The 15,474-nt window shown below is 35.5% G+C and overlaps 1 protein-coding gene across 2 annotated transcripts in view; it reads left to right on the top strand.

Moving 5' to 3' along the window:
• The window catches only part of LOC120533861 (contactin-1-like), a 388,538-nt gene that overhangs the window by 185,820 nt on the left and 187,244 nt on the right, over positions 1 to 15,474 (top strand). For both annotated transcript variants that reach the window (XM_039760909.1, XM_039760911.1), the window contains 4 exons: positions 5,508 to 5,652; positions 7,442 to 7,620; positions 9,852 to 9,947; positions 12,287 to 12,493. In XM_039760909.1, coding sequence (XP_039616843.1) covers positions 5,508 to 5,652; positions 7,442 to 7,620; positions 9,852 to 9,947; positions 12,287 to 12,493 — 627 coding nt within the window. The remainder of the gene's footprint in view (positions 1 to 5,507; positions 5,653 to 7,441; positions 7,621 to 9,851; positions 9,948 to 12,286; positions 12,494 to 15,474) is intronic.

Below are 15,474 nucleotides of genomic sequence, written 5' to 3'. Positions count from 1 at the left end.
ATTCATTCAATTCAAGTACTATGTACAATGAAATGCTTGCTTGCATGTGCCCTCGCAGACAGTGAACATAGACAAAAAAAAACACAATAAATAAATTAATATAAATAAGTAGATAAACCGAAATCCTAGGAATAAATAGAGACAGTGGCAGAAGTATATGTGCAGGTAGGCAGTGGAGGTGACACAAAGTTATTGATTGTTCATGAGTCTTGTTGCAGTTGGGTTGAAACTGTTCCTGAACCTGGAGGTGCGCATCCGAATGGACTTTAGTCGCTTCCCAGATGGGACGAGGGTGAAAAGTGACAGTGCAGGGTGGCTGGGGTCCTGCCTGATATGGTTCACTTTTCTGAGACAGCATGTAGTGTGGATGTCATAGTATTTTTCATCATTTAATAATCCACACATCCCTGTAAATTGACACAACACAGTCTAAAGTCTAAAATACTGCTCTTTTTCTTTTCTTTTTGGCAGCATGTTTAATATGGTATAAGTACAGAAATACAGCTGCATTAAAGTTATCATGATATATAATGTAAATGAATAATTTATAATCCATAAATATTAATACATTTCTTCCTAATTACCTTTAATGAGTTAGTCATTAGATTTGATTAATCCAAAGCTCAGAGCTAAGCCAAAAATGGAAACCAACCCCATAATTTTTACTGTTAGGCAATAGCTAATTATAGAAGAAAAATTGTTTAGTAAAACAGAGATGGTTTTTCTCATTGCAAGAAATCAATTTGTAGATCACTGAAATTGGCTGCAGACCTATTTACTGCTTGTGTGTAATTTACTACTTCTTACTTTTTTAGGGGGTACCAATATCCTTCAGCATTCCAGAAAATCTGCAAGTTTGATTAACTGGAGGCTTCAACTTGAGGCTTCGGATTAGTTTAGCCTATCAGTGAGTGGAAAATTTTGACTATTGGTGGATTGCTGTTCCTAACCAGTGTCAGCTTATATACCCAATGTGCTCAAAGCAGTTACTGGTCTCCACAAATCTGTAGTGGAAAAAATGGCTTTTGAAAATAGATAGAAAGAAATCTACCACAGTGTTAAAAACATGTAATTATTATGCATATATGAAATAAATGTAATATCAGTTTTTATTTGTTTGAACATTAGGAAAATTTTCCATTTTTTCCCTTTGCCTTACATTGATTTTTATTTGCACTGCATAATATTTTGTAGTCAAAGCACTGATTTGACAGAGGGATGACTGGAGATAAATTCAGACATTCATGTTATTAGTTTGCTGTTTGCAAAGCTGCTTATACATTAAATAAAAGTGTTTAAAGTCAATATTTTCTTGATAATGTTATGGCAAAAAATTCATCATCAGAAGGCTTTTTACCTAAAAATAAAGGCTATTAGGACTCGAGATAGACAGACAGAGTATTAAGGCTTTATTGCAATAAATCAACCACACGGACTCAACCCATTTCGGCCGAATGAGATTGAGCACTGAACATAACAACAATTGAAGTTTTTATAACAATTTCTTATCATTTTGGCCGAGTTCGATTAGCTCATTCTGCACCAGGTTTTACTGGCCATTATTCCTATTGGTGTCTGTTCGGCTTATTTTGATTGGTCTAAGACTGAGTGGATGGCTTCCTCTTACCATCTTTGGGCTTTTCTTATGTCATTTCCTATCTTTTCTGACCTCGCTATAATGAGCTCTTTTGCCCATCTTCTCTGACTCCCTTCTATTCCTGTCCGGCTGAACCTTGAGTTTCCATGGGAACCCTTATTATCTCCTTACTTTTCCTATCACTGGCCCCCTTATGGAATTTGTTATTTTTCTATGCTGTTCCCATTTTCTCTAACTGGCCAAAGCCTCAATTCCATATATGGGTTTCCTCTCATCATTTGCTCTCTTAAACCTTTCAAACTTTTTATAATAGTGACCTAAAGCTTAAGCTTTTAATAAAAAATAAGTATAGTATGTGCTTTCATTTAATCATTGCTTGGCATGCTTGATTTGTCTTAATTTCTACACTAAAGTTAATTGCTAATATATTCTTCTAGTATTTTTGCTAATGCCTGAATTTACTAAGATTTTCTCTTCATGCATTATGTCAGCGTGACCCTGCTTACAGCAAAAGCCTTTTGTTGCCTTTCTGCTGATTCATCAGCCCAGCTGCTTTTTGATACGAGCCTTTCAGAGGCATCTTCTCTGTGTTATCGCTTCCTAGCCTTGAATCACAGGTGTTCTCAAACTCTTATCCTGTCCAAAACTGGTTTCGGTGTGTCGATTTTTCTGTTCTTTTCTTACTCTAGAAATTTTATTGTAAGCCTAATAAATAATGCAATATAACTGATTTTTTAGTTAACTATTTTCAAGACCTATCTTATTTGCTTAACATTCTAATTTATGCTTAATCTTAATATTTTAGAAGCTTTTAATTACTTTTTATGGCTCTATATGTTAATTTGCTATCCTCTCATGCTAATAAAAAATTTTCCTTCTACAATAAAAATAGCCATTATTTTGGAAATTTAATTTTCATAGACCCATAGATTCAAAATGAATAATGTGATTGTGGATGTCTTGATGCTAGGCATTTCACTATAGCACAATCATCCAGTCACATTGGAAAAACATGTTTCATGGAGTTATGTGGATTTACCAGTAATCCAACATATTGTCATTAAACAAACAAAAAACATTAACTATAATCCATCAGTTACATGCCAGATTGAGAAGCCTGACCCCTCCTTGGCAATAATTGAAAATATTAAAATAAGTAGACAATAGCAGGTGGCTTCTTCATGAGAGATTTTTTTTATTGGTTTGATTATGCAGTAATTCTCGCAGTACTAGATCTTTAAGTGAAAAAATAGGTATTTTTTTATTTTCAAAAATAATGGTTAGTATATTTACTGGTAGTTCCAAAAGAAGAAGAGGATGCATTCTTCAAATAACATGCCTATATTTATACTGTTGAGACATAAGGAAACATGATGGTGGAATGCTAAAGGTAGAGATGGCAACTGAGGAAAAGAGAAGAATGCTATAAGGAATGGCAGAAAAGAAAAGCAAAACTTCACACAGCAATCTATAAGCAAAGTGAAATGCTAGAAAAGAGGCAGGAGTTTGCAAGTGAGCTGCAGAATGAGAAAGGAAAGAGAAATTTGTTCATGAAACACATGGAAACAGAAAAAGATAGGATCTAAAAAGTGGGTGAATTGCTTAAAACCCAAAGAGAACATCTTGAAAAATAGTAATGTAAGCGAGGATTCCTGGAAGAAGTATATGACGAGGGAGCCAAATGAGCAGAATAAATATGATAATGCAGCAGGTGATGGAAATGTTGAAGGCAATGAGAGGTCCTGTAGTAGAATAGTTGACAGATCTATGCAATATGATTGAATGGAAGGGAAGCTTCCAGAGGAGTGTAATAGAAACACAGTTACTCCAGTATACAAAAAAGGGTCATTCATCCTTTGAATTGTGGGTCATATCAAGTGATTAAGCTTTTGGAGCAGGTAATGAAGGTGGTTCAGGGAGTAGGGAAAAGAGTTGGGAATCAGGTGAAAGTAAAACTTTCCATAAACTCCAGGAAAGGAACAATAAATAGGATCTTTCTTGTCCAGCAAATGCAGGAAAAAAATCTGAAAGCTGTCACAAACATAGTGAAAATATGACCCAAGCAAGCCATATCTCAACTCCAGGACTGCTTTGAATGCACACAATGGGAACTGTTTCCTCAATAGGCTGTACGAGGCACTTAAGTCAACCATTACTGCGGCAGTGCCAAAGAAAACCCACATATGTAATATGAATGACTATCATCCTATTGCTCTGACACCATTAATAATGAAAATATTTGAAAGACTGGTTCTCTCTTACATTAAAGCCAACATCCTCGCCTTCCTGGACTCATATCATTTTACTTACAGAACCTATAGATCTACCTGGACTCATATCATTTTACTTACAGAACTTATAGATCTACAGAGGTTGCTGTGTTTCTAGTTCTGCACACAGCCCTGACTCATCTAAAGGGATAGGGCACATATGTGAGGATCTTATTTGTAGACTATAGTTCTGCTTGTACTGTTGTCCCCTCCCAGCTTATCCATAAACTGCACCAGTTGGGCCTCAGCATGCCACGATGTAATTGGATCCTCAGCTTCCTGTTGGAGTGCCATCAGGTGACCCCATTTCTCCTCCACCATAATCCTGAACATGAGCACACCACAAGGCTGTGTACTGAGCTCCATCCTCTTCTCCCTCTTCACTTACCTGCATGCCACCAATACTTTCATAAAATCTACAGATAACACAACAGTGATTGGGCTAATTTCCAATATTGTATTGATTAATCATGAGGTGAAAAATCTGATGGGATGGTGCTCAGTGAACAACCTATCCCTCAACATAGGGAAGATCAAGGAGCTCATCATTGATTTCAGAAGATCACATGATAAAGATCATGCTCCAGTTTTCATCAATGGAGACCGGGAGGAGTGTGTATCAAGATTTACCTTCCTTTGGATATATACTGTATCACCAAGGACCTTTCTTTGACAATTAACGCCATGACACTGTTCAAGAAGGCACAATAAAGGCTGTTTTTCCTAAGAATGTTGAAAAACACTGCTTTCCCTTGACAGGTGCCTCTGGCCTACTTCTACTGCACAACACAGAGTATTTTAAACCATTGTATTTGTGTGTGGTATCTCAGCTGTTGAGAGTGCAGAGGATTGTCAGGATGCAGCTTCCTGCTCTGGAGAACATCTATAGCATACACTGCCTCCGGAAAGCCACCAGCATCTAAATGGATTCCACTTACATGTGCAATAGTCTATTTGATCTCCCATCCAGCAAATGCTACAGAGCATTTCGTGAGGCTTAAAGACAGTTTCCTCCCAAGAGGTATAAATGCACTCAATCAGTCCATTAAGTGCTCCTGGTAGAGAACTTTGTGTATAATGACAATAAAGACATTCAATTCAATTCAATGATGCATTTGTACATCTGGAGAAGGCATTTGGCATAGTCCTGCCAGAGGTGGTGAGGTGGGCATTGAGAAAGGTAGGTATGGATGAATGATTAATGTCTGTGCTGATGTGAGTGTATGAAGTACTGTAGTATGAATTGAGGTCAAGACAGCAGATGGAGATAGTGAAAGTTTTGAGATGAAGGTGGCTGTGGACTAGGGATTTATTCTGAGTCTTCTGATTTTCATGACAGTGATGGAGCCATTGAAAGAAACCTATTTATAAACCAAAATTTTAAGTTGAATTGAGGGAGAACATCTTGAAATAGAAAACTAGTTTGGAAGCAAATTGCCTCAGTGTAAATGCAGGAAGTAACTAGTAGATGGTTGGATGGCAAGAGGCAACCAGCAAACCTATGTAAAACCATAAAATAGCCGTTAACCAGTGATAATGATAAATTATTCTTGTTTTAGACAAAAATACATTGGCCATCGATGTTAGGGAAGATTCTTTGGCATTTAATAATGAAATATGTATTTCTTGTCTTTTTACAGAGGATGTCAAGGGTTATATTCCTGGAAAGGGTTATGGACCAGTATTTGAAGAACAGCCAGCTGATACTATTTATCCAATAGAATCTACAGATGCAAAGATTTCTATGAATTGTAGAGCACGTGGAAGCCCTCCTGCTGTATACAAGTAATACATACATCCTTTGAAAATACATTTTAAATGCCTGATCAGAATGAAATATTCATTGACAGACTAATGCTGCTTTCTAATGCTGCTTGGATATTATTGTTATAAAATCAAGCAAAAAATCTTTGATTGTAATCAGAACATATACAAAGCACTGCATGTTTTTGGTGAAGTCTGAAATATTGAAAACAATCTGTATAAACTAACAAATTATATAAACTTTAACTTTTAATGATTAAATCATGCTTTAAAATGATGCTTTACCCTCCAACTTAGGTGTAGGTGTACCCACTTTCTGTACCAATGAAGAGTTTCCCTTCAAAAGATAACTACCAGTTTCTTATCCTGAATGTCTTCGCTTTTTAATTTTAGTTTACAAAGGAGGTTGGAGTGTAAGCGACATAGAATCAGGCCCAGATGGTAAAAGTCAGTAATGTAGATGGCCTAGATACAAAGAGTTTAAAGTATTGTACACACGACATACAGTTAAATTTTTCAGGAGTGTTTAAAGTGTGTGAATGGAAGTAAACTCTAAAAAAACTTCAAGCATTTTGCACATTTATTTATACATTTTTTTGAATATTAAGAAAGCTTTTGATAAAGTGGAATAATCTGTTAGAAATAACGAAAAACATCAGGTTAGACTACGGAGACATGAAGCTCATTATTAAATGAATCATTAAACAGACAATAGTGGTTAGAGTATAAGAAGGAGAAACTGATGAGACCACAAATCATATGCATTTTGGAGATATTAGGCAAAATTCAAAAGATTTTGAACACCCTTCTGTATAGAAGGAGCAACAATGAAAGAAAAGAGGGCAATACTTGGGGTCATGGTAGGACCAAGTAGGCAACTAATAACAATATTTTTACACCATATAAGTGCAGGAAAGGAAATATACTGAGTGCGTAAAGATGATGATTCTGGTGGTTTAGCTGAAATAAGACCGAGATCGTAATTAAACAGAATTAGGTATGTGTTTCACAATTGTCCCATTTATTAACTTAATCACTTTTTTGAGAACACCGCAGGATATAATAATTATTAAAAATTGTCAAAATAGAAAGCACATTGCTGTAGGTGTTCCCTCTTTTCCTAAAAGTAAGGCTTGTTACCTCTACTATAAAAATCCAGTTCAGTCCTTTTAAAATAGACCTTTACCATATGTAATGTTTTTCTAATTTCCTAATAGTTCTTACCATTTTATATGAGTAGTTTGTTAATACTTTTTTATTTTATTGCTTTGGTAACTCTTAAATTTCTTATGTCTTACCACTTAAAAACATTTTGATGAGTATCTTATGTTATATAATGTGGCCTCATAATACAACGAATTAATTTGAATCTTGACGCCTGCTGCAACTTGTCTTATACCTGAACTCAATGGTAAGCGCAAGGATTTTAATTTCATTACAGGTGTATATAAAGATAAGTACATAAAAATAATTTATATGAACATACAGTACTTGTACAGTAAATCATCATGATAGGGATATTGTAAAAGTCTTTTGCAAAATAGATACAATATTGCAAATATGATAAAAAAAAATTGAAACTCAAAATTTCCTTTCATTTCAGTGCAGTGACAACACCATGGTTATTATAATGCAAAGGAAAAAATAACATATACATATCTTTGAAAACAAATTTAAAGAATCAGTGGCAATAGATCATTGATTTGTTAATTAAAAATCCTTAATATTTTGTAAAGTAAACTGTCTATATTTTCACCACTTTAACATTGAAATGTTAACTGACTCCTATGCAATTCTTTTTTTTATACAGGTGGACATTTAATGGATGGGAAATTGATTTGACAAAATCAAATGATCATTATAGTATAGTAGGAGGAAACTTGGTAATTAACATCCCTGAAAAAAGCAAGGATGAAGGAAAGTACCAGTGCATCGCAAAAAATGTATTTGGCACTGTGGTCAGCAAGGAAGCAACCCTAAAATTTGGATGTATGTAACAGTGTTTTCTCCAATTTGAATATTAACTTAATAATATATTTAGTTTAGATTTTGTTTTTTAAATTACTTCTGTTGGTCTTACATTAGAGAAACATTTTTGTAGCATTCAAGTCTCTGTGTATAATTTGGCTACCATGACTGTTTTTCTCTGTGACATTCAACAGCCAAATACTTTACTTTTGTAAAAATGGTTGCTTAGTGATTTGTCCAAGGTGCTCTGTTATGTAGATGATGTTTATGGCCTTGAGCATTTATTCTGTTAAATGCCACAAAGATGATAAAATTACTTTTCGTGGCTCACGTTGTCCTAAAATTGGCAGTTCTGTATACATTAGAGAATTAATAGGTATTGTTAAATATCATTTTTTTGCAATATATTTTAAGATATGTTCTTTTGCTGTTACTCTGCAAATGTCTAAATGAAGCAGTAGGATTAGGAGGACTAATGCTAAGATGTTCTGTACAAAAAAAAATTACACCAAAAGAAGTAGACTTGTGAATTTCTTAAGACAGATTATTATCATTGTTGTTTTCCAACTTTTATTTACACTTGCCTGTAAATATCTGTAAATGGCCCTTGTCTTTTTTCTTAAATGTAGCAAGAACTAAAGTTTCATGTTACCACCTTTCAGAAAACAGATATTGTTTAAGTAAAAACAAAATAATTTGTACAACTAAATAGTGCTAAATGTATTCCATTGTCTCTAATAATACTGCTAAGGAGTCCCATTTCACCTCACTGTAAATTACCACATAGCTAAACATAATAATGTATCTCTGTTTATATTTTATTTAAACCACTATCTACCATAGCTGACATGGCAGGTAATGTACTCTTTTCCAAAGGATGCTTAATACAGTGTACATATAGTAACCCTCCAGATGCTTTGATAGCTCTAAAGCAGTGGTCCCCAACCTTTTTGACTCCAAGGTCCGCTTTACTAGAACCAAATTTTCTCCCTTGTTGGGTGGTTTGGAGGTTGGAGTTTGTGGGGTGATTATGGGTGGGTTCATAGGGCAGTTTTATATACAATTTACATTACATTTCTATTATTATTAAGTTATTAGTAATTGAAATTATACAGCTTACCATAATGCATAATCAGTGGGAGCCCTGAGCTTGTTTTCCTGCAACCAGACGATCCTATCTGGGGACAATGGTAGACAGTGACACGCGGAGTGTGTTGCTTATGTTCAGTCTACTCCGTAATCTTGTTTTGGTTGCTGCCTCACAAAGATAGGATGTTGGAAATAGAAGCAGCTTCAATAGCTTCTTTCGCGTTATTTTAATCTCCTCCTGCTTACAAGTTATGCTGACGAGAATTTTTCTCAGCATTTCCTTGCGATAATACACTTTCAGGGTGCGAATGATGCCCAAATCCAATGGCTGAAGCACTGCCATGCAATTGGGTGGAGGAATTCAACGCGAACATTATGTAAATGTGGAAGCATGTTGTGGGCAGCACAGTTATCAATCAGAAGCCAAATCATCCTTTTCTTCTTCTTCATATTGTGAGGTTTCTGAACTCTTTTGGGATCCCCCCACCCAACGGGGACCCCTGCTCTAAAGGACTGATGACAAAGCTCATTCTACACACACTGGGGAGAGAACAAAAATAAATGTGTATACAAATCAAAGGATAGTATAAATCATAAAATTAAAGTGTATCCATTATCTACATCATAGAGGTATATGGAAAAAAAAGTCAAATATAAGTGATTTTATATATATATATATACACACACACAATCGTTTTGTGTGAGCCCTAAGATTGCACCCTCTTGTAGTGCACACTGCCCCAAATCACACAAAAGCGCAAGATCAGCCATTATTATGTTGGACTACAAGCAGTCCTTATAGATCAGTTTGGAGCTCCTAAAGCCTTAACTATAGGACAAAAGAGGTCAGTTTAGTGTGTGCTATTCATATATATATTAAAATAAAGAAAAAGACTTTAGAAAAAGCAATGTTTTCTTATCCCCATCTAGTGAATATGAATTCATATTATGATGTCCATTTTCAAAAAGTTGCATCGAACTGGGAGGAGATTTAGGGAACAGAGTTGTAATTAAATGTTCAAGAGCTGGCACACATTTGAACTTTTATTTTTTTGCCTGCCAAACAGAATGGATGGATGTTACTACTGTATCTGCTTTTTACTATATAAAAACCTAGAGTTGCAAATTAACTAAAATATATCTTTTTTCCCCCCTTTTCCTAGATTTGGACACATTTTCAACAGAAGAACGGCAAATAGTGAACTATAAAGAAGGCCAGGGAGCAGCACTCATATGTGATCCTCCAGACCATTACCCAGGTTAGCGAGACAAAGAGACAAATGGATTCATTGACTTTAAGATAATATTACTAGAATGAGGGCTTCCTAAATGTTCCTGTATCTAGTGTGCTTAACTTTGAATTTTAATAGACTAATAGATTTATTTTTTTAGTTTTAAAATATACAACAGTAATTAGATTGAAATTGTTACAACCAAGCATTCAGAACATAATTGTCTATCTATCTATCTATCTATCTATCTATCTATCTATCTATCTATCTATCTATCTATCTATCTATCTATCTATACTGTATATAAAATACTGTCTGTCTGCTTTTCACGAGAGAGAGAGAGAGAATTTTTCTATAATTTGCTTGAACATTCCAGTTGATTTTGTGACTTCTCTCATTGCGCTATCATAGTATCATAGTTTGCTTGTGGTACCGATTTGTTTGTGCATATCCGAGAGACAGGCTGCTGGCCGATGGGAGGGGGGGGTGGAGCCCTCCTCACTCAGATTTAGCCTCAGTTCTAGTCGGTCTACCTCTCACCACGTGTTGGAGCGTACCTTGCCACCGCTTAGCTAGTGATGCCTGTTTCTTAAACAGACATTATAATCTACAGATTGTTAAGGAGTAATAATTGATATTTTTGAGAGAGAGATCAGAGCTATGTGTGTTTTAGAGGGTAGCTGCTGATTGCCAGAGATATAATGGCCACATGCTTTTCTTCCAACGCGGGGGACGCTCTCCCATCAGAACTAAAACCAATCAGATACAGTGCCAATGTTTGACGTTGGACTGTGCCTCCCGTCTGACCAGAATTAAATTTTTTTTTATTGATTTTTAAAGTTTGTCCTGTTTCACTACTACGTGGACAGAGCTGCAGGGGATAGCTAGTAATATATAAAAAACAGTCCAATTTGTTATTAATTTTATTTATTGTAGTATTTATTTTTTCTTATATTTTAGTGTTTTCGTTTGATTTTCTTATCATTCATTTTTAATATTATTGATTTATTTATTGTTTTTGGCAATGGCTACTGTCCTTTTGTGACTCTTTGTTGTTGGCAGCAGTGCTACATTACCATAACATGACTACAGGTTATTGCATTGTATGAATTCATCATACCAACAGAATAAAACATGGTCACATCTTCTCCTTTGTGCAGTAGATTTAGTGCAGTTGGCAATGAGTTTGCCTTGGTAAAGAGGAAAATCATTTTAATAGCATAATGGGATACTTTTTGTTCCATTTCTTTCCTTATAACTCCTTTTGTTTATGACTTTCGCCAATGGCAGACAACCAGTGGTTCAACAGCAGTTGCAAAAAGCATTGATGATATCCAACCTTGTCTGGTTTTATGGTCTTTTGTAGTAACAATTTATATTGCTTACCCAAAAAGTGGTTCTGGACCACAAGTACTCCGCTTAATCCAAGCACAAATACTAGGTCCAAATCCAAAGTTGCACAGTACAGTAAAATGATATCCCCATGCCATTCTATCATGCACTTTTCCAGCACTCATAGATAACCAGACTTTTGGAAGTTCAGATGTTGAAGGGGTATATAGTTAGTCAAATAATTGTTGTTGATTTGACAATACAATAAAGTAACATATTTCAAATTATTTTGCAATAGACTGATAAGTATACCTAGTATGACCTTTTACAGAATATATTTTGAACATCTCAAATTTGTTTTGGGGTGCATGGGTTTGCACTGCTGTCTCAAAGGCCCATGAGCCAGAACACTGTTTTCTCCAGGTTCTTGCGATCTTTGTCTTTTACACAAGGTGTGCAGATTATGTTAATTGCTGTTTAAAATGTTGTCCTCATACAGAACGTCCACATTGCAATCTAGGGATACGTAAACTTTTGTTAACTATTCTAGGGGACAGCTTAAAATTGACATAGTTGGGTGTATTTTTGGAAGTAAAGTATGCATTTTTATGGCTTTATAGTTATGAGCTGACTTTATACTATGCTGAATGAACATTTTTCAGTACTAGTGTATATTGTTAAATAAACAGTGAAACTAATCTAGTAACACTAAAAAACTTCCAGATCTCTAAAAAGTTAATCACATTTTAATGACATTTTATATGATCTTAAGCAAAAGCAAAAATAATTTGAAAAAATAAAGACTAATAAAGCTTGCAATAGATATGAATTTTTAAAAATGTATTGTAAGATTTATGAGTAATTATTTAGGGTTTATATTTTATTTTTGCATTTATACAGTTTCATAATCAGTTTAAAAATGTTAAAATTAATGATAAGGAATTTATAAGGGAGGAAATTAATTGTATTATTGAATTTTAGTTTATTTGCCTGTTCATCTAATGTCTAAATGAAAGCTATTATTTTTCTTTTAGATGATTTGATATATCGCTGGATTTTTGATGAATTTCCTAACTTCATCAAAATGGATGAGCGAATGTTTGTGTCACAGACAACAGGCAATCTCTTCATATCTAAAGTTGAAGTGGCTGACAAAGGAAATTACTCTTGCTTTGTAACCAGTCCCTCTATTTCAAAAAGTGTCTTCAGCAAATACATTTCACTAACTCCCATGGCAGAACGTAAGTGTTTTGACATCAGTAACCTTGTAAATGCCAGCACCAAAAAGAACAATATAAGTTGAAGCTCATAGCACAATAAAGCACAGTCTAATTGTAGCTTTTCATTTTCACTGTTATTTAGGTTTCTTATAATCATGGGGTTGCCAATTGCCTGAACTGTTAATTCTGTATTTCATGCCCAATAAGGAAAACTGAAATAAAATGCCTGCTATGTAGCGTTGAGTAGAAAACACTTTATATTAAGCCGGGGACATGAAAAGTGCTCTTGAAGAAAATTACTTTTCACTTTCCATGACTATCTAATCACTTTAACAGCCTATGTCTCTCAATGTAAGGCTGTTTCAGTGCTAATGCTTAAATTGGGCTTGGGAGTACACCTGTTATCTTTTTGGCAATTAAATATTTATAATTGCATATATGATACCCTAATGATTCTGGATTTGCTGGCTTTTATTATTTTTTTGCTGTTCTCCTATGTATAATAAATGTATTTATTTCCCTTAACTTTGTTGCATTTTATGACTGGTTTTAAACTGAGAAGGTTTTAAAAAAGAAGGAACAAATATTTGTCTTATGAGTAGTTACCTTGTTCTCTTTATTACATTCTTTATACATGCATCTTGAATTGATATGCATTGTATAGGTGCTGCATAACATACTGATTTATTGGAATGCATTTTATGTTGGACTTCTGTCATTAATGTTGGAACACATTATTCAGTCACCTTTCAAGGGCACAATTACCTTTTTTTTTCAGATAAGTACTTACTCCCATTTGTGCGATAATGAAAACTGCTATCAAATGGTTTAAAACAATAATGACCTCCTGTCTGCCAATCCAAGTCTGTCATTTCTTTCTATTTCATTTTCTTTAATACAGTGATCCCTCCTTAATCGCGGGGGTTGCGTTCCAGAACCCCCCGCGAAAGGAGAAAATCCGCAAAGTAAAAACCATACATTTATATTGTTATTTTATATTGTCACGCTTGGGTCACAGATTTTCAGAGAAACACGGGAGGTTGTAGAGACAGGGAGTTTAAAAAACTGCAAACAAACATTTGTCTCTTTTTCAAAAGTTTAAACTGTGCTTCATGACAAGATAGAGATGACAGTTCCGTCTCACAATTAAAACAATGCAAACATATCTTCCTCTTTAAAGGAGTGCGTGTCAGGAGCAGAGAATGTCAGAGAGAGAAAGAGAGACAGAGACAGAGAGGGAGGAAAGCCAACAATCAAAAATCAGTGCTTTTAAGTATGCGAAGCACCACCCGACAAAGCAGCGGCAAGGAAGGGAGCAATGTGAAGGTAGTCTTTCAGCATTTTTTAGAGGAGCGCCTGTATGCTCTAGGCCAGTGTGTGAACAGCCCCTCTGCTCACACCTCCTCCGTCAGGAGCAGACAATGTCAGAGAGAGAGAGAGAAAAGCAAACAATCAAAAATCAATACGTGCTGTTAAAGCTTTTAAGTACGCGAAGCACCGCGCAGAAAGCATATCGTATATCATTGGGGAGTTTTATTTAATATATAATATGTGCTCTGATTGGGTAGCTTCTCAGCCATCCACCAATAGCGTCCCTTGTATGAAATTAACTGGGCAAACAAACTGAGGAAGCATGCACCATAAATTAAAAGACCCAATGTCCACAGAAATCCGTGAACCAGCAAAAAATCTGTTATATATATTTAGATATGCTTGCATTTAAAATCCGCGATGGAGTGAAAGTCGAAGCATGATATAGCAAGGGATTACTGTACTACAAGGAGGCAAAAAACATATTTCACATTGTCACTTACTCTACCAGTTACATGCCACATTGGATGTCATTCTTTGATAAGTCATTTCTATCTACTGTATATTCAGACATCATGAAATATAACTATATTTTGCACTACAGAAATAGGTTTTAGGACTCATCGTGTTTTCACTTAATTTGCAAAGGCTGCTGTAGACATAAGGAGGAATGGGATATATGAGGTGTGACAATTCCTGGATTGGGCCTGTTTTGTCACTTGTGATATAAATTAATACTGAAATTTTGAAGCTGTTGAAGTGATGTATGGTAAGGATGCTATGAACAACATCCTCAGACATGGATGGTCCAAAAAGATAATGCCCCAAGCCATGATGAGCTCAGTGTTTGCAATATCCTGGATACAAAATCAATTACCAAATTGGATCATCCACCCTATTACCCTGACATAGCCCCTTGTGATTTCTGGCTCTTCCCAAAAATGAAAACTGCCATAAATGACAACTTTTTCTGACACCCATCATAGTGGGACAACGCAAGTCAAGGGTATTCCAGCAACAGAGTTCCAGGTATGTTTCCAGCAGTGTCAATGTCGTCTAACTAAATGTGTAGCTGCAGAAGGTGCTTACTTTGAAAATAACAGATGGCATTATTGCACAAATATGCACAAATTTTTTCTACATGTTCATTTCGGGAATTAAATTGTCACACCTCGCATACAATAAAAAATTGGGAGCAAGGGTATATTGCTTAAGTTAATTAACATATACTGTATGTTTCTGAATAAATGAAATGACTATAAATGCTATCTTGTATTAGCATTATTCTGACAGGTTTTTAAATGAGTCAAAAGGGTAAACTTCGCCCGCCAACCCCAAACCACAACCACCAAGCCTGCGCTATGCGCCAGCCACTATGTGTCTCTGCCGCTCACGTTGTGAAGAGGGGGGCTTAACGCATCCCAAGGAGATGCGGTTGCTTCTCCAAAACCCCTTCTTAAATGGTTATGCAATGGAAAACAAATACTTTTTTTCTTTTTAACCTTCTCTTTGCTCAATCAGCTGCTGGCTTGCTGCTGTTGCCGTGCCACGTGATCTGCATCTCATGTGGCGCTTCAAATATTTAAAAGCCTGTACAGCAGCTGTCCTTCTGTCTCACTGCCTTGTCTCTCTTCTCTCCCCGGCATCCTCTGCTCCTGTTAGGGGTCCTGCTCCCGAAGCGCACCCCTATG

Source organism: Polypterus senegalus, chromosome 8 (genome assembly GCF_016835505.1).
Source record: "Polypterus senegalus isolate Bchr_013 chromosome 8, ASM1683550v1, whole genome shotgun sequence".
In the NCBI taxonomy this organism is placed as follows: domain Eukaryota; kingdom Metazoa; phylum Chordata; class Cladistia; order Polypteriformes; family Polypteridae; genus Polypterus; species Polypterus senegalus.
Note: the sequence above shows the minus strand (reverse complement) of the source record. Positions and strands in the feature narration are given on the sequence as shown.